This window comes from Ascaphus truei, chromosome 5 (genome assembly GCF_040206685.1).
Source record: "Ascaphus truei isolate aAscTru1 chromosome 5, aAscTru1.hap1, whole genome shotgun sequence".
In the NCBI taxonomy this organism is placed as follows: Eukaryota; Metazoa; Chordata; class Amphibia; order Anura; family Ascaphidae; genus Ascaphus; species Ascaphus truei.
The window spans coordinates 70,349,310-70,370,131 of NC_134487.1; the positions used below are offsets into that span (position 1 = coordinate 70,349,310).

Sequence of the window (20,822 nt, forward strand, 5' to 3'; positions counted from 1 at the left end):
TTCTAATGCAACAAGCATTTTTGTTACTGTAGCACCATTTACAAAGTCACATCTCCTTCCTCTTCTGAGACAGGCTCTGCCACACCCCTTTTGCCCTCTCTCTAGCAGTGCACCAATTGTATCTAGTGCCTGCCTGGTCACATGATCTTCCACACAGAACTTTGCATCTTGGGTACTCTTCTTCAGCCCTAACAGTGATTTAAAGAACTCACGAGCCGAATCTTCAGCGATCGATTGCAGGAGAACGGATCTATCGGCAACTTAGCTAATAACTTGTCAGTGTGCAAATTGTATTGATGGACATATTGAATGGAGAGAAAAAAAATGAAAACAGCAGCTTCAACTGCAGCTTTAAATATGTCAGTGCAGATGTTATAACAAGAATATACTGTATATTGTTTTGATTAAAACTGTCCCAAAAGTGAGTTCAATGTCACTTTAAACAATTTGCAATACATTTATAAATAAAGCCTAAGGGGATGAGTTGTTTCAAGACAACCTACATTACACTAGAAAACTGCAAACATAAGCCAACATCAAACTGTATTAGCGTTCTCAGCAGTATACTAGTGGAGACAGATAGGATATCATGAACGCTGTGCCAGTACATCTATCAACAGGTTGAGTGAAGGATTGTTGTAAAGTCTTAGGCCGCGTTTATAGCGGCCGCACACGCAACAGATCAAGTGACATCACGGGCGCCTGTTGCTCGCGCAAAATCTGCATTGAGGTACCAGGTGACAAGGAGGCAAGGCGGAGGTGTGGTGGTGGGGTGGCCGTGACTTCACGTGTGAGTGGTTTGCCCTCATCGACTGAACTGCGCACGTGACTCGGCCGTCACGCGACACAGACACACTTATTTGTCTGGCCGAAAATTGCAAGCGAAAATCGCGCTTGATCTTGCTCTCTGTCCTGCCTCATAGATGTACGGCCTTTTGTTCGTGGTGCTCAAGGCCACTATAATCGGCCTAAGGCTTTTTCAACTTCACAGTTAAACCTTCATCTTTGCTTTTGTTTTAATAGCCGATATATTTTGTTTTGTATTTATACAGCAAGCAACTGATTGAAATCTGGATCAGTTTGTAAATGTCGGAATCAATATGTGGAATGGGACATTTGGTCCCGAATGTCCCATTGTGATCAAGTCCCCGCCAGCGTTTAGCGAAGGGTCCTTCCACCGTAGCCGCTCCACCCTTCTACGATAAGGTACGTTTTATGGTAGGTGTTAACTTGAGGGGTTTTATCTGTTAGGGTAAGCCCTTATCCTAACCACTAAAACCCCTTTAGTTAAGCCCCTACTCTAAGCATAAAAGGGTGGATAGCCTTGTTGGTTCTTTCTTCCATGTAGTAACAAAGGAGGGAGAGTGAGTAGGTGGTATGATACCTTTCATTGGACCAACAAGTAGGACCCTGAGAGATTTGAAAGCTTGTAACATTTCAACTATTGTTGGTCCAATGAAAGGTATCATACCACCTACTCACTCTCCCTCCTTTGTTACTACATGGAAGAAAGAACCAACAAGGCTATCCACCCTTTTATGCTTAGAGTAGGGGCTTAACTAAAGGGGTTTTAGTGGTTAGGATAAGGGCTTAGGGTAAGGGGTTAAGGTTTTTAGGGTAGGGCTAGCATTAGTATTAGGGGTTAAGTTTAGGGTGTTGTAAGGTAAGCGCTAAGGTTACTAACATACCTTAGTGGTGAAGCGGCCGCCAGCAGAGGATCCCTGAAGCAAGGTCACTGGCTGCAAAATGCTGGCGATCATTTGGTCGTGGTAAAACAGCTGTGGCCAACTGTCCTAGACCGTCAACATGTACCTATTTATTGGCATATGATCCTCATACCAACATTTAACGGCCTATGTTCCAAGATTATATACTTTTTTTGCATCAAAATATTAGTGCTAAAAAGTAGTACAAATCTTTATAAAAAATGCCTTGTATGTAGGAAGGTTTACTACATATGAAGCATAGGTCATTGTTTGAAATTAATTTTGATGCATTGCGTCATGCTGAATACCTGACTGATACCATATAAATAGATAAGAATTTTTTATCACAGTATTAGTAAATACAATTATTATGGTTATATTAAAATGTGAAAAACCCTTTTAACGCTGATGGCGCAGATTGTGTATGGTACTAACGTAAAATTTCTCAATCTAAAATAAGTTTGACATGCACCGAATATGAGCTTAAAAAAATGCTGTTTGCAATGTATGTACACATTGTCATGTTAATACCTTAACCTGTTCAGTTGTGTAAACAATAAAGCAACCAAGGGGTTAACTTGCATTTAAAAGTACTATTTTTCTGCTTTACTAGTGTAGTTACCTGTGATTTGCCAGGTCTGTGTTTATTTGGGGGAAGGGAGGGGGTGGGGGGGTCAAGCAATAAAAGAAGATGTTGATAGTGAGTTGACAACCAGATGGTATGCAGACCTGATGGTTAGCCATGCAAATCTTCATCAGCTCATTATAAACATTTATGGACCCACTCTGGCCAGAGACAAAAGGTGAATGAAGGCACACCGGTTATATGCATACAGATTCACAAAATGTAAGAATTCAAAACTGATGTACTGTACAAGGATAATACATATTTTTGGAAGGCCAAATTAATCGTTTAAAAAAATACCAAACACGGTAGGTGGGCTGAAGTTACATAGTAGGTGAGGTTAATAAAAGACACATGTCCATCAAGTTCAACCTATGTTACATTTAGACGTATCATATATTTACAGTATTTTGATCCAGTTGAAGGCAAACAAAAAAAACGAATGAAACATTATCTAATGGTGTCTCATAAGGGGGAAAAATATATTCCTTTCTATCTCTAATAATGGCAATGAGATTTCTTACTGTATCAACATCTTTCCCATGTTTACCTATTTGGTATATATCTGTATACCTTTCCTTTCTAAAAAGATGTCCAATCTTTTTTTGAAGATATCCATTGTATCTGCCATCACAGAATTCCATATTTTACTGTAAATAACCCTTTCTTTTGTTGCTAATGAAATCTCCTTTCCTCCAACCTTGAGGGATGACCCTGTGTCCTTTGTACTACTGCCCTTGTAAATAGATATTTGCCAATGAATGATTGGATTGTAATCTTAAAACTTAAACTTTATAAAATATTAATGGACAAACACAAACACATATATTGTCATGTGTGATGGTGAGGGGGTAATCAGGCCATCAATAAAGATATTATGCCCGGCTGGTTACCTCTGAGCCATATTGTGGGGTTTAGAGTGTCAGTTCTTGGACCAATTTGTTGTACATGAAATGCATGTGACTGCATGACAATAAAGAATTTATGTGTGTTTTACCTTTCCAGGAGTGCTAACCAGTGAAGATTGAGAGACTATGAGTTTCAAGGGGGGTTTTGCTGTTGTCAGATTGTGTCTAGGTACTGTAACTGGGGTCCAGAGTTGCTGGCCACCCCAAAAATGTATCTGGGAATCAGGTCAGATTCCCGGGGCCAAGAAGACACACCACACTGGTCAAAATCCTCCCTTGAAAACAGTTACGCGACTCACCGCCAGGTTTCCCTGCTACAGCACAGAGCAGAAAGATAAATGGGGGCATAGGGATATGTGTATCCCAGGTACAGTCAGGGGTCCCTAAGTTAGTGGGGGTCCCCCAGTATATGCCCAGATCACCAGAACCGGTATAAGGGGTCTGGAGTGCTCCAACCCTCCATAAGGTTGCGGAGATGTTTTTAAGTCTAAGTCCAGTTTTCAATGTATTTTGAATGTAGCCCTAAAAATTAACCTTTCACTATAGAAAGGGCTAGGACTGCTGAAAATGAACGTGTGCTTCTTTTCAGTCAATCCATGTACCTAAAGGAGTTAAAAGAAAAATGTGAAAATATTTTTATTAGCATTGTGTTTAAGGGGAAATGCTAATGAGTATATGAGCTGGGGACTTACAGGTCCGTGGTTCAGAGAGACCATTTGGATACCAAGCTTGGTGCCATCCAGTCTGCTCAGGTCCCAGACATGAAAGCCTCAGAGGTTGGCAAGGTGTGAAAGCCATTTGGGCACCGGGGCTAGGCTCAAGTGTTCACATCCTGGGATGAATGGCAGTCCCGGACCATCATTTGCCCCAAGCCAGACTGTGAGGAGCCTAACCCAGCAGGTGGCTTCTGACTGACAAGTGGCAGAGGTGCCAAGTTGGTGCATGCCCTTGTCAGAATCCGAATCCGTGCTTTCCCAGCTTAGATAGACTGGCAACGCTCTGATAGGCTGGTAGGATTTCTCCCACGCTCCGATTGGCTGGAGTATTTCATGAATGAATCTGAAATACTATAAGAAAGTCAGCAGCCAATCCGTTCACAAGATTCTGAGCACCAAGACAGCAGCTTCAAATTCGAAATCACTAAAAAATGAGAGGCGAGAAATTTTCCCACTTTTCGGGGCCAAGTTCTGAAAAGAGAACGTAGCGGTCATGTTTGGAATTGCAAGCCGAAAAGAGTACCAGGATGTTTGATAATATCTCCCGGTCAAGGGATTTTGGCAGCTCTGGAGCAGATATAGCGGTGGCGTCAGGAACTTCATGCCGATTTGAGTTCCAGGACATTTCGGGACTAGTCCCGGTACCCCTAAAGACTTTGTTTTATGCCTTATTTCACCTAGGAAAGTCTAGTTTTTTAGCCTAGACTCCCAGTAAGTGTGTTTTCTCTTGTATTTTGTAATCCATTGTGTGAACGTCTGTTTCAATGAAATAAATGACAATCTGTTTTACTATCTTGTTTTGCTCAGTGAATGATCCCGGTAAAAAGGTGTAAATACCTGGTCTCCCGTGACATCGTGAACTCCACAAATGACACAATAAAAGGCTATGGTCATAAATGAGCTCGGATCTGGTAGGCAAATAATATCTATAAGATTACTTCGGAACCCATATGTATAGTTTGCGAAAACATATCCAATGTCTCTTGGTATATAGGATAACCCAAACCTTATATATATATATTGTGACAGATATGAGGGAACAGTAGTGAAAAGAGGATATTACGGCCCTAAATTAGTGTAGGGTTTCTGCTCCACTCCACGGTTTGGAGATTTACCAAGGGGAATCCAGACCGGGACTTCTAGCTCTCCCAGCTTTCACAGGACTGGAGCAGCTGATTGAGCAGGGAGATGATTAAAAGGTTGCTCTGAACAGAGCAAGACAGGGCTGTTTTAATCTCAAGAGGAGGGTGTGCTGAAAAGCTGTGTTATGCTGAGAAAAAGACTTTTGTTTTGTTTATTTGATTTACTCCTGTTATCTGCTGTAGCATTTGTATGGCAAAATAAACAGGCCAAGCTTTTCACCTCTGTGTCAGAAGACTGGAATGCTGTGTGAAAGTGCTGATCCTTGGACAAAAGGTACAGAGCAAGAAGGTACTTTGTCACAATATATATTAAAGGGAGGGTTTAGAATGGCCTCTTAGATGATACAATATCTAGGTTACACTTAGTGACCGGCTTGTGACAGAGAAATTTGGTGATTGTGAGTGAGCAGGTCTGATTAACAGACCGCAATTGTTATCTAGTGTGCAGTCCACTGAGTCTCTGAGCCCAATATGCAAACTTATACATCTGAGATATATGGAGGTCAGATTTATAAAGGATATTCCTATCAGGAGTTTCGGTATACGGTATAATTTATACAAATGTAACAGATATACTCTGCCGGATAGACCCAATGTGCTGTGTTCACAATGGATCACCAAATAGCCTAGTTATTATAGGCAGATAACAATAGTGGTATATAGGCAGATAGTGTAGAATACTTAGGTATCAAATTACTCTATAGCTCTTTAGCAACTCAGCATATGGCCTATTGCATGCAAATATATCCTGACAGGTCAGAAAAAATGGTCTGGTCTTCACATACCACATGGTGTTTGGAATGGTTTTACATTGAGTTGCCACCTATGTTTATCACAGGTGTGTCGATTGATAGTTGGGCCACCCACTACTGTCGGGCTATTCAGGATTAGTAGTATTAAGAGTGCATTATAGATGAATTGGCATGAATACACACATTAAGTTAGCTAACGTGAGCGTAGCACAATAAATAAATGGCCCAAATAGTTGGCTTTCCTCAATGTGATTAAAGTGACCGTAACTAGCTATATATATATATATATATATATATACATACACACATATACATATACATATCTATATATATATATATACAAAAATAAAATGAATACGTAACAAATACGAATATTTTAATAGAACATTGATGAAGAAAAAAAGAAAACACAAGAGCGCACCAAAATAAGAGAAATGAAGTGTATTACAAATAATAAAAGATAATAACCACTTGCATGGAATAAAACTTTAATAATCCCCGATCTCGATGATAACTTCTCTGGTAGGGCATCACATAAGGTATGCAGGGGCAGTATCAATCCTCAGAAATCAGTCCCGCGCGCTGGGGCTGTCTCTGTGACGCTGTCAGACCTCCACGAGTGTCAGCGTGGCTGGATGCGTAGCGTGCATGCGCAGAAAATTAAGCCCCCTATAGCTGTCCTTAGGATGCCTGTCCGTTTCAGTAATTGTAGTCGTGATTGGAATAAAAACACGTGTGTGTACTGGCTATGATATAAATATGAGCCAACAACACAATTCGCGACGCGTTTCGTATACGAAAGTATACTTCATCAGGCCCCTGTATACCTTATGTGATGCCCTACCAGAGAAGTTATCATCGAGATCTGGGATTATTAAAGTTTTATTCCATTTAAGTGGTTATTATCTTTTATTATTTGTAATACACTTAATTTCTCTTATCGTGGTGCGCTCTTGTGTTTTTTTTTCTTGGATACTTGGCCTCACCGTCGGAGTTCTCCATTGGGATCCATCTTGGAGGTGGGGGAAGACACCTTGAATAACAGGAGCAGCAAAAGAACAGAGAGGAATTAATATTCCACATCCCTAAAGAGCAAGAGCGCGGACTGGACACTTTCCCACTGAACATTGATGAAGACGCAGTGTGGTCTAATTGTATAAACATAATAGTTGGATGTTAGATCATCACTGCAATGTCAGACACATACTTATATTATCCTCGTATGAATATGGTAATCCACCATAGTAATGATAATAGCAAAGAGACTCTAAATAATAAAGAGATCTTAAGTACTCTGAGACTGCAGTATGCTCTCACTGTTGTAACCATATATATTGCCAACTTCTAAGCTTTTATAATAACCAGAAATAACTTAAGCAGAGTCTCAAAATCGGATGCGTTGATTGGTGCAAACATGACTAGCTAGTCTATAGTGGTGACAGTAGCAAACTTGCTCTATCTTAATAATAGGAGCTGTCTTGATACTAAAGCTCTGTAGTATATTGTAAAGTTTGTAGCAATACATCTGTACCAGCCTATAGTATTGTATAAATAACCAGAGACAATTTGTAATAATAGTATCAACTACAGTCGTGCTGAGAGAACAAACACAACCCGCTACAGATAACCCGCTGCAGATAATCCACAACCCGCTACAGATATGCTGACGTCACGTTAAGGCACCGACGTACGTTTCGCATGTAAGCACGCTTTGTCAAGGTGGCCTTGGAATTAATAGTTCTTTAAAAAGCTTGTTGTATTGACCTGAATATATTTGTATACATTTATCATATTCCCTCTTCGTCTAATGTAAAAAATCTAATTTAGCTAGGTAAACTCATAGGTTTGGTGCCCAAAACTGTACTCCATATTCAAGGTGTGCTCTTACTAACAGTGGTATAATTATGCTTCCTTGCATACATACGCTGTTTAATGCAAGATAAGATCTTGTTTGCCTTTGCAGCTACAGCCTGACAATGGGCATTATTGCTAAGCCTGCTCTTTACAAGCATTTCTAAATCCTTCTCTATCAAGACCGAAAGATTTTTTTTATAAATGCATGAAATGTAAAGCATGTAGGTATAGTGAAAGGAGCAATAATAAATGTATCTCATGCAATACCAAAGAAGAATTTGATATATCATGCTTTATAAACTGTAAAACGGAGTATGTGGTGTACTTGCTCAAGTGTCCTTGAAATTTGCAGTACATGGGCAATACCACCAGGCCCTTGAGAACTAGAATACTTGAACACATATGTAATATTGAAATTGGTTTTATCTCACATAATGTCTCACTACACATTTAAGCATGGATCCTACCCAAGTGGTCTATTTATATATGGGAATAGATCATATTAAAAATAGTACAAGAGGTGGAGACCGAACAAAAGTTCTATCCCACAGAGAAACCCTCTGAATCTATAAACTTAAAATATTGGATCCCAATGGTCTTAATATAGACATAGATCACAAATGTTTCATAAGAGACTGATCTCCCCTTTTTTATACACACACTGCTCATATTACTCGACCTCTCTGCAGCATTTGACACCGTGGACCACCCTCTTCTCTTCCACATTCTCGGTATTCGTAACAAAGCTCTATCCTGGATCTCCTCTTACCTCTCCCATCGTACTTTCAGTGTCGCTTCTGCTAACACCTTCTCCTCTTCCATAGATCTCTCTGTGGGGGTGCCGCAGGGTTCTGTCCTGGGACCTCTTCTCTTTTCTCTGTACACACTTTCTCTAGGTGACCTAATCACATCTCTTGGTTCAAATGTCCCCTTTATGCTGATGACACACAAATTTACTTTTCTACCCTGACCTTACACCTGCTATACAGACTAAAGTTTCTGAATGTCTCTCAGCTATATCATCCTGGATGGCCCTCCGCCGACTTAAACTTAGCATGGCAAAAACAGAACTCCTCATACTTCCTTCCAAACCTGGCCCTACTACCACCTCCACATTACTGTGTGAAGTACTATCATTCACCCAGTAGCCCAAGCACGTTGCCTAGGGATCACACTCAACTCCTCTCTCACATTCTCCTCTCACATTCAAAAGGTAGCAACATTTTTTAGTTTTTTTCCTCCACAATATTACCAAGATACGCCCTTTCCTCTGTTGCTCGACTGCAAAAACTCTGACACAGACCCTCATTCTCTCCTGTCTCAACTACTGTAACCTCCTGCTGCCTGGCCTTCCTGCCTCTCACCTGTCTGCCCTACAATCTATCCTAAATGCTGCTGCCAGAATCACTCTACTATTTCTGAAATCTGTCTCAGCGTCTCCACTGTTGAAATCCCTCTCCTGGCTTCCTTGTAATCTCTTTGGATCAGGGACTCCTTTTCCGAAATGTTACTTTTATGTCTGAAGCACTTCTCCCCTTTATGTGTTATTTATATTATTTGTTATTTATATGATTGTCACGTATATTACTGCTGTGAAGCACTATGTACATTAATGGCGCTATATAAATAAAGACATACATACATACACACTACAGTACAGGCATACCCCGGTTTAAGTACACTCACTTTAAGTACACTCGCGAGTAAGTACATCTCGCTCAATAGGCAAACGGCAGCTCACGCATGCGCCTGTCTGCACGTCCTGAACAGCAATACCGGCTCCCTACCTGTACCAAAGGTGTGCGCAAGCGGGGAGACTATAGAGCCTGTTACAAATGCCTTATTTACATCAGTTATGCACGTATATGACGATTGCAGTACAGTACATGCATCGATAAGTGGGAAAAAGGCACTGCTTCACTTTAAGTACATTTTCGCTTTACATACATGCTCCGGTCCCATTGCGTACGTTAATGCGGGGTATGCCTGTATAGGCAAACCCGGTTTTCTCATTCCTCTGGTGAATTTTACTATCTATCCCAGCCTATACTGCCCTTAGACCCACCATTCTCACATATAGTTACTCCACAGCTTATCTTTTCCCTAAGTACAGTAGTTATGCTATCTACCCTCAAGGCTTCAGTACTTAGCTTTAAATTAGATTCAGCTTTATTGATTACTCTGAGCATGTGTGTTCATTGATTAAGCATATAATACCACTTCACCCCTCTAATTTTTTCATTACTGTTGTTAAGTTAAAACAGTTATATATGTTTTCAAATACCTAGTAAATGTTTTATTTTATACTGTGGTGTGCAACAAGTGAATTGTGTGTTCAGAGCCCTTATCATATGCTGCTGGTACATTTTTTTTGGTTGTATTCACTAATTCACAGTTTTGCTACCACCATTATCACTTTAATCTCCATTAATTTTGGTCATCTTGTTGCTGGATCAGATTATCATCCACCTCCCCATTTCCCCTTTATAAGTTAATGCACTTTTACCTCCACTGCTAATTTGTACCCACAAAGTCTCTACAATTTCATCAATACCTTCATAAACACCTTCCCGTATAATAGTTTTTAAATCCAGTTTAACATATAAACATTCTCCACCACCTCTTCTATTTTCTCAACCCCTCCAAAAAAAGGAATAAACCTCTAAATTAACTGCCCAGTCCTGAATTTCATCCCACCATGTTTCAGTAATGCATATGATATATTGATATACTTCTCCCATCTATCTTTTAATTCAAGCTCACCCATTTTATCTGTGAGGCTTCTTGCATTAGCAAGCATGCATTTAAGGTTTTTACCAGTCTGCTATTTTTATATTCTCTGCTCCTGCCTTTCTACTACAATTGGATTTAATCTTCACAAGTATTATCTGTATTTAATATGGGTGCCTCCTTGCTTGCAAAACTCCCACTTCCCCCACTCCACCGCTATGACCCATAGCTATTTCCCAATTTCTGTCTAATCCATTACCACTTGCTTGTCCCTCACCCTCCTTCCTAATTTAAAATGTCCTCCAACTTTTTAAACATCTGCCCCCTTAGAACAGAAGGCCCCTCTTTATGGAGGTGCAATCCATCCCTACTATAAAGATAGCACCTCTCGAAGAAGAACTCCCAGAGCTCTTAAAAAAAAAAAAAAAACTCCTTCCAACACTACTTTCTTAGCCATGGATTAACTTCAAGCTCCCACTTCCGCCCTGGGGTAATGCATAGCACTGGTAGTATTTCTGAATATACTACCTTGGAGGTCCTTGCCTAAGATCTTTGAAATAATTTTTAGGAGCCTCCATTTTTCTCTAACTTTGTCATTGGTGCCAATGTGTACCAAGACCGCTGGGTTAGTGCTAGCCTCTCCCAACAAGCTGTCTACCCGATCCAGATTATCAGGTTCATTACATTGCGGAAGATAACAAAGTGTTTGCTTCACGTGGTAACAGCAACAGATTATCCTCTCTACTCTACTGTTCCCCTGGCTGCTAGAGGAATCTGTTTCCCCAGCCTTGCCATTCCTGGCTTGAGGCCCAAATATCTTCACTCATTCCGGCAAATCTATTGGTATGGGTCAGCTCAGAAATGGCCTGCCTCTTCTTCTTCTTCTAACTGTTACCCAGTTTCCTACCTCTTCCTGGTCCTTACTTACAGCTTCACCCTCTTCAGCAGTAATCCCAGCCAGGGCCTGCTCAGTGAGCCATGCTTTTCAAGATTGCCAATGTCTCTGAATGTTTAAAGTTGCCTCTTCAGATCAGCAATCTGAGACTCCAAAGAGACCACCTGCTCATACTTCCCACAGCGGTATGCTCCCTGGAAAAGAAGCCCCAAGTGCACATAAATGTGGCAAGATGTTCATTGTGTGGCATTCTCAATCCTGCTTATTGTTGACTCTATGGCGTACTAAGGGCTAACGATTTGCTTTAGTTATATGTACCTTGTTTCAACTTCTTCTCGTTCTAACTCCACCCTTAATCCAATTACAATGTATCCTCAAAGATGAAAAGTAGTCCTATTAAAATAGATATCTAAGCGTGTATCTTAATCATCCAAACGCAATGATGTGGGTCACATTATCCTAGGTATTACAGAAAGAGAGTTATGGGGTATTTTTTTTAGTCTGAGTTATTTTGAGTTTTAAAAAAAATATTCTTTATCCTAATCATAAAAGCCATAAGAGATTGATGAGTGGGAGTTAAAGACACGCCCACAAAAGGTGGAGCTCCTCTCTGTGACAGAGGCAAACTTTGGGCTTTAAAATCCCTGTATTTGAGTATCAAAACTAGAATTCAACAAGAGGAGTGTGATGTCCATAACATGTGGATTCTCATACTTCAAATTCATGAACGCTTTGAGGAATCTAATAGGTGGTAACGTATTTAGGCTCAGTTGTTTTACCCTGTTTATTTTATGCATTTCTATATTGCATGTTTTGGGTAACATTCTTTTTCTGTAACCAAGCACCGTACGATTTTCGTCTCTTAAATCTAAAATGTAATAAGTACCGTCCTTGGGCTCTAATTGAACCTACTACCTTTTAGAAGAGCGTAATCCCATTTTGCTACATTGGGTTTTTGTGTTAATTACATCTTTTTTCTAGTAAACAGGAGACAAAGAACTCCTAAGGCAAGACCGTAAATTATTCTTGGTGGTGGCAGCATATTGAGGTGTAGTGTGTTTTTGGGGAGATATTGCTCCTTTTGAGGGCCCTGCGGGATAATTAGTGAGTCAGCAGGATAATTGGATGTATTAACTAAGCCCTTTCACATACACAAGTCATGTGCCCACAGGTGTGGTGTTCATGACACAGACTATAAACTTTACTGTAAGTGCCATGAGCATGTTTGAAACTAAATTTTACAGGATCATCAAATTCTGATCATGCTCTTTCAAAAATCTTTAAGGAAACTCCTACTTTATAAAAATATTATTTTTTTATATATTAAGATGTAGCCACATTTTGGAACAACCCCGGTTAAGTAACACATGAGTTGGTGACTTAAATGTTATGGCCCCATTTTTTTAATCTGAGAATTATGTTAACACACATTTATCCATGTGAACTCCATTCAAGTAAAAAAAAAAAAATGAATGCATTATCCTGAGTAAGGGCCAAAAAATCCAGTAGATTGTAATAATACCAGGCAGCATTTGAAGTGATTTATTTATGTTTCTAAATTCATACACATGTGATGTACCGAGTACTTGGAAATTATCCGGTACCTGGCTTACCCGGTGCTTTTTCAGCCACCCGGAACTTACTCGGATCCGACAGCAGGGGGCTGGGACCGGCACCGAGTCGGAACCGGCGCCGAGTAATTTCAGAGCAGCGGAAAAAGACTTCAACACTTACCTGCAGTCGGCAATGGAGGGTGAGGAAGACCACTGGGGAGGGTGAGGAGAACCGTGGCGACATCGTTGGAGCAGCAGCAGACATCCTGGTGGCAGTGACAGCAGAAGAAGTCTTTGTTCAGCCTGTGGGAGCAGCGGAACACAGCACACAGCTGATGCTGGTGGGAGCCGGGGAACATATGACCGGAGCAGGAACATTCCTATTGGACAGCCAGGGAGGAGCTGGCTTTCCAATATGAATGCTCCTGCTCCAGTCACATGGTTCCCCAGCTCCCACCAGCATCAGCTGCGGGCTGTATTCCGCTGCTCCCGAAGGCTGTACAAGGACTTCTGCTGCTGTCACCACCACCAGGATGTCTGCTGCTGCTCCAACGATGTCGCCGCGGTCCTCCTCACCCTCCACCCTCCACAGTGGTCTTGCTCACCCTCCGCCACCAGTTGCAGGTGCGCTAATGCCCGACCTGCAAATTGTCCCATATACCCGGTACCCGGCAATCCTCAGGACTCGGTACAACACTAATGTAATGTAAGTTTCTTAGTCAAGTTCAGATCTACAAGCATAACTAATATATAACAGATAGGCGCTTATTCTGTAAACTCCGATACCGCCACAAGGTCCATTGGAGTTAAATGGTGCTTTCCATGCGATACCGTCAGATTGAGTTACAGAATAAGGGCTATGTAATTAAGCAGACACCCACAATGACACACTATTGTCATAGATGCGTCCAGTAACTACTTCCTGGACTCCTACTACTCTACATGACTATTCGATGATTGTACTATGATATAGGTGAAAAAGAAAGACAAATAATACTCCAAAAATTATTGTGGGATTAGGTAAGTGCGACTATAAGAAATAATAAAATACATACCAAAGTTAAAGGAGACCACTTTTTTTTTTTTTTAATTCTGCCCTTGCATTCCATACTTGAGCCAAATATTACAGAAGAGTGGGGAGTTACAGCACTCACAGTGTAACATACATTTTGCAGAGCTTTGAAACTCTTTGCAAACTGGGTCCTTCATAAATGAAAAATGCCCTAGTAGTTTGAGATAGAATGTGGTGGGTGTTGGAGTTAGAGCGTGCTGGGAATGTGTGTGTTAATTTAGTTTGAGATGCACATGTTTTATTGATTGACTGCCTAACAACCCAAAGTGAATGCAACTTGAACATTCCATAATGATCATATAGCTTTTCCATTTGCTTATTTGTGATAAATATGCTTCCATGTTCATGTACATTGAAAAAAAAAAAAAGGACTTACTTTTCATATTTAAATATGCAGTTTAACTGCACAACCATTTCCTGTACACATCTGGCATTCCCACTTTATAATCAGAGACTAGAAAAGCCAAAGACATTAACTCATGACTTCACACTGTACAATTACCCTGCCAGAGGGGCCTTCTTACACTAAAGGGGTTTTAGTTTGGAATATCAGTAGTGATTCATGCCATTTCCCAGCATGGTATAACAATGTATCGCATTATACCACAGATTGAGCATAGTATTCTCTAGTTATACATCACAGTATAGCATTGGTATATTCATATACAGCTGTAGCCTGAGTCATGTTACTAGTGACCACGATTTGTCACAGTCCAGCTTCCCTAACAAATCGCGAGCATCACAAGCCCACCAATGTACGCTTATATTAAAGGGATTTAAGTGTGCTAATACAAGGGATACAGCTCCTTTAAAACATAACATTATTAGGCATTGCCTATTGGCACAAAATAATAGACAGCAGTGGAGTGACAGAGGTTGTATCACAACTTTTCTTTAATAAACCTAAACTTCTGATTCGCTTTTAAATAATAATACGATTTTCCAGATGCTGGAAAAGATTGTGCACATCTGGATTCAAGCCCAGTACCACTACATGTTAATAGCAAATTGACCTGTGATATATACACACACAGAATCTATACTTCATTTGTTATGACATGTTAAACAGGAAAATGAAATGGATGAATTTGGTCTATAGCAATTAGGTAGGGGAATATTGCATATCTAGTACACAGTAAAGATTAAGGCCCACATTTACTAAGCAGTGTTATGCCACAAGACACCTTCTAGCACCAGAAGAAATCTAAGGTCTTGTACATAGTAAGCGCTTGCGTGACGTCGCACGCGCCTGCAGCACAGGCGATCCATGGCCTGTGGGGTCTGGAGGAGGAGACGCGACCAAGAGCAGCTCCAATTCAATGTTTGGGGGCGTGCCTGTGATGTCATATGAGCGGTTCGCCCTCATTGGCTGAACCGCGCACGTGACCTGGCCATTGCGAGACAAAATCAAAAGATTTTGGCTCATCAAGCATCGGCCGCCTCGCCCGCCTCGCCGTGCACTATGGCCATGCGCATTGCCTTTCTGCCTTTTTGTTCAGCGCTTCCTCCATCGCGCTTACTATGGTCGCGGGCTTACAGTACATTCACTTCACTCGATGGGCTGTAAGGCGTCTTCTGTCGCCTGAAGGCTTCTTATGGCACAGCACTATTAGTCCAGTTAATATACAGTAGGCATAAACACTTTCTTTCAACACTGCGATTATGCAGGAATAGCTGTGAAAGTAAATATGAAAACATGCAATAGTGACTACAGATAAGGAGGCGCCATTAAAGTAATACAAAAAGGAAGAAATGCTAAATATCCTAAGAAACCTTTGAAGGACTTACCCAGCGTCAGTGAGATCAAGCGGATCTTATCAGCTGGAGCTTCTTGCTCTGGCCCATCAGGCCCTGGAGGAAGAGGTTCTTTCTCTTGGGACATCTGCCAGGTCTCTCCGCCAGTAATACAAATGTAACCAGATTAAAAAAAAAACTACCAGCAGACCCTGAAAGATAAAACAAGAAACATATGAATGTAGATACATATGTAGAGCATTCTGGCACCTAATAGTTTAGTGAATTATATACAGAGAGAAAGAATGATTGCTATGTAGTGCTAAGCACTGGCACCTAAGAGGTTAATCACATACAGTTACACTGGGATCTGCTTATGACTAGATGTAGCTATAAAGAGAGCTTTGTGCGTTGGCTTTGAAATGTTTAGAGACACAAACACTTTAGAGGTCAAATGATCTTATTATGCAGAGAGAAATGAAGGTGAATAGATCTGCTTTACTTTTGCAATGCATTGCTAAAACCTGCAGCACAGAAGAGGTTAATTGACCAGGGACAAAGAGAAAGGGGGGTTCTTTGCTTCTGTTAACATCAACAAGAGGACAGATCAGTAAACTGTTGCATCTTCTCTACTGTACAGTACTTTCAGACATTAGGGGCGCACATTGAAGTAGCCAGAGAAGAGCAAAGAAAGTCAGGAAGAAAGTAACAGGCAAGAGTATAAGCCTTGAGAGGGTCAGCGATTTGACAGCAACATAAAGCCTCAGACAAAATAAAGTGAGACAGAGCGGGTATGAGTACCTCGGCATAGCTTGGTAGTGAAGGAATTTCACCTCCCCTGCCCCATCCAGTTAGTTGAAAGGGAACTACAGAGACCCATGTGGCACTGCAGAAGGGAAGATATCAGGATCATCCGCCCAGCGCTGCAGCTCTGAGCTCTACTACTTCCTTCAATTTACCTCTCACAGAAGGGACTTTTTTTTTTTCTTTGACTCACTCGTCCCTCTCTTCTCCAATCCTTCTTTTCATCATTTCCGGAGACTGAAAACATCCAACTATGTCAGGCACCCGACCGCCCTAAAACAGACAAAGGAGGAGGCTACAAGGTGACGCCCCCTCCTGCTCCAAGTCAAAACCTGAAGCTGGGGAGGCAGATCTAGCACCTAATGTCATCACTACAGCAACCACTGAATAGTACCAGAAGTGCCAGCAAAAAGGAAGGGCTTTGATTCAAATCCTTAAGAAAACTTACAGCGAACTTTGGCAACATTGATGCAAATAGTTTGTGGTTGATTGGGCATCTATACTCCATAACTAAAGCTATTTACAGCAAACTGGGTAAAAAGTGCTTATAGAGACAGTATTACATTGAGTATGTACAGTAGCTTTCTTAATTTTCATTTAGCTTATGCTAGTCACTTACTACAGTATAGCATAAGCAACTATATTTCTTAGCTGCATACCTGTGCTCTGTGTACCCTTTTTAGACTTAAGAGACATATAGTCCTGTTCATTATTTATTATGCACATGTTATATAGTAGACTTCACATGTTCTTCCATTTTTAATTTGCATTACACACAAACTACTTTTTTTGGTGCATTCATATGCCATTGCTTGTCTGTGCTCTTGACATCCATTTCACAAAATATTAAATAAGGACCTACATCTCGTGTGGATTTTTTTAGGATCTTTGAACTCAACATTAAAAGCCCACTGTTCTAGTTCGGTGACAAACTGGGTGTGTCCAAACCTGATGCCTATCAGACACAGCACATTTTTGGGCTAAAGTAAACTTCACATGTTGGCATTACTTTCGCAAGTGTATCTGCTAGCTGTTCATTGCTCTGTGACATGTATTACATATCTATGTGCCTCACTCCCAGTCCCAACGGTATGCTGCAATTCAGCAATTTCTGTTGCTTAACTTCTTCATTCAACCTTGCTGATGTAAAATATAACATTACTTTTAGGGACCACAGACATTAACTTTTTTTTTCTAGGTTACCAGTTATACACGGTGGCTGAGAAGGAATAATAGTTTCTATTTCACTGGTATAAAGAACTGATATCTGCTTGTCACTTTTTAGAGATAACAAAGTAAGGGTACTCACAACTGCACTGGTTAATGCTAACTTCAGGCTACAATCCTGTTGTCCAGCTGAGATCTCTGCTTTCTCCGGTCCAAACGTCATGGGCACAGGATACTTTTCTGTAGACGGCTTTTAACACCTAAGTTGTATGTATGGTGTACATATCCTTTGTTAAACAAAAGCTTTCTTTAGGCTTTCTCCTGCTGTGTTATACCTTGTCTGGTATGTTTAAATGTCTGATCTCACTGTGTGATTCACAGGAACACATCACAGCAGATCATGAATATATTGCAGCTCAGACTGTGGGTGTATTCACTATACACCAGATGTAAATGCATAGCGTAACTACCAAACAAAAACTGCTTCTGAACACAGTTACTTAGTTAGCAGCCATTACAGAACTCGGCTCTAAACTCAACACTCAGACACACACAAACACACACAGACACACACACAACCACACGCCATCTAGTGTCTAATAGGTTAGCCTAAATTTCTTTTTAAAAGATACAGTTGCATTTGTGTACATAATACTCACTGGAAGCACTGATACTAGAAGCAGTGGTTGAAATGTTATAATAGAGTAAGTCAAACTAAGTGCAACTACTTAATTTTTAAGATATGCCTACAGTTTAATTTCATTTTTCAATAAATTGAACTGCACAATAAATTCCTATTCCAAGAAGCTTACAATCTAATGTTGGTCACAATAGTCTGGCACCAGGGTTGAGTTAAATGTACCCACTTCAAAGACCACAATAGACCACTCCTCTTTTTAGAAAGCAAATACTTTTCTGTTTTTTTTAATAACATAAATACAGAATACTTTTTTTGGAGCAAGGTGTCAAAAGAGCAGTTCACAGCTGAAATTACCAAGTTGAGCTTTATCAAGCTATTAGAAGATGGGTTATCAGAAAATAGTGACTCCCTAATAATATGTTTGCATTATGGGGTGGTATTACTACATAGAAATATATCTTTACTATGCAATGACTGTGTACTCTACATATTGCAAACATGGAAATCATTTTATATTTCCATATGATTTTTCCCCACCATAGTGAGAACACATACAATAACTAGGATTTAACTAGCAACTGCACAAATGGAGACATAAGAGAGTATTAATTAGGCTGTGGTAGTGCCATTCAGGACAATATGGTACAAAAACTCCCAATAACTTCAACTGGAGTTTCTGTGAGATAGTGCCCCAATCTACACTATCACAGTTTAACAGATAATCACTATAGAGTAAAACAATAATTACATGCGTCTTGCTAAAACTGCACTGAACTAGTAAGTGCCCATTTTTACTGAACGGAAACAAGTTTTCACAAGTAAAATGTCAAGTCATCCCTAAAGTGCTTACTTGAATTTGACATGACTAGATAAGCAACGTATTTTGTGTTCACGTTAAAATAATATCAAAGGGGGGAGAATTCTGCAAACAAAAAGTGAACCCATTATTCTTTCTCTGTTTACTTAGGTCAGCAAAAAACATCACTTATTTGAAACATTTTAACGGTTATTTCTAATTTATTTATTCGCCATGGTATCTAAGCACCATTAAAATCTGAGACTGAACTGTTCTCAAAGGATACTTTCATGGCGCAGAAACTTGGCAGCTGCAATTCTTGGCTTTAATATAGAGACACTTTTAATACGGTACTATATGCTTTTCTGTAATGAGTAGTTCCTTAAGGGCTGGTTGCTAGCTGTAAACTTAAAGGGAATGTTTCTGGTTCAACCACTTACTGTACATGTAACTACTTGAAGGAACTGCAAAGTTTTGCAAGTTGGGACTAAGTTGTGCATTAGGAAAGAAACATGCATTTCAAGTTTTGCTTCTACGCCACATTTTATTGTGTTCAATTTGTAACCCAGAAAGGTTGATTGTTATTTTAATGTCTCACTGTTTTACTAGAGCACTGCATACTGATAATTTTCTATTAACCTGCCAAGTATGTAGGTCAAGGCTTTGAAATTTGATCTGATGACTTTTAGAGCCTCACAATTTTAGGTACAACCCAAAACAAAGTTCTCAGAATGCTTGTCCATTATATATATATATATATATATATATATATATATATATATATATATATATATATATATATATATATATAGTCATTATAGGGCATATTAAGTGCATTTTACTGGTATTCTTATAGAATACAAGGAATGCTAGACTGACTTTACAGGGTAGAGTAATGGTTTCAGGATGCAAATACAACAAACAGACAAATATTAACTTTTTTAAGTATTCAAGTGTTTGAGCTCCCCTCTCCTAATTACCAAGTACCCACATACACACGTACCCTGTGACCCTCATGGCCAGGCCCACGTGACCCGGCGATTGTCGCAAGTGGGATCCCGGAAGTCACTTTTAAATGACCCCGCCCACTCGCTACTCTCCCCGGACTTTACCAGCCCAGCTCCCCGTCTGGCAAGGACAAGCACCTACCCCCCAACTGCCACCATGACAAAGGCAACCTGGTCAAATCGACCCCTCCTTTCAGGAACTTCAGTCCTTCCATCTTTTTCGAAAAATTATAATTACTTTGCACTGCAACAGAACAATGAAAACGTCAACAATATTCAAATGCAATGTACAACAGGCAAACAGTTGTTAACAATATTCGTCGAGCTGAGTGTCAGGATCATAGTTGTATGCAAACAATTCTCATCAGCAAGGGCCGGGTGGGTGGGAAATTGCTGGTGAGTAGAGAACTGAACGTGCCCCCCACCAGCTTTGCTGTTTATACTTCCCTAGCTCCTCCCCTACCCGCCCCCTGGTCGCATCACTCCCGACTTGCGCCTGTGGGAAAGAAAGCAGCCAGGAGCAGAGAGTCAAAGGAGAGGTGGATCCTTGCCCGCGGTCATGGTTGGCCCCCCTGCCTAAAGCTAGGAGGCCGCTTGACAGGGAGGCTGCGAGAGAGCTCTCCTCTCCTAATTACCCAGTACCAACATACACACGTAAGAACAGAGACCAGATCTGGAGGTATAAAGGCTGCAGCTTTTTTATTTTCCATTAAATAATTAA

At 40.5% G+C, this 20,822-nt stretch overlaps 1 protein-coding gene across 8 annotated transcripts in view; it reads right to left on the reverse strand.

Annotated features, from left to right (window-relative positions):
* The window catches only part of MDFIC (MyoD family inhibitor domain containing), an 83,259-nt gene extending 65,053 nt beyond the window's left edge, over positions 1–18,206 (reverse strand). Inside the window, exons 1-3 of one of the 8 annotated variants that reach the window (XM_075599992.1) lie at positions 17,801–18,192; positions 16,489–16,806; positions 15,742–15,899 (exon numbers count right to left, since the gene is read on the reverse strand). In XM_075599992.1, coding sequence (XP_075456107.1) covers positions 15,742–15,835 — 94 coding nt within the window. In that variant the 5' untranslated portion in view covers positions 15,836–15,899; positions 16,489–16,806; positions 17,801–18,192. Of the gene's footprint in view, positions 1–15,741; positions 15,900–16,488; positions 16,807–17,800 lie in introns of those variants that run through there. The other 7 variants (XM_075599994.1, XM_075599989.1, XM_075599991.1 and 4 more) reach the window with 7 other exon arrangements.
* Between the last annotated feature and the right edge of the window lie 2,616 nt (positions 18,207–20,822).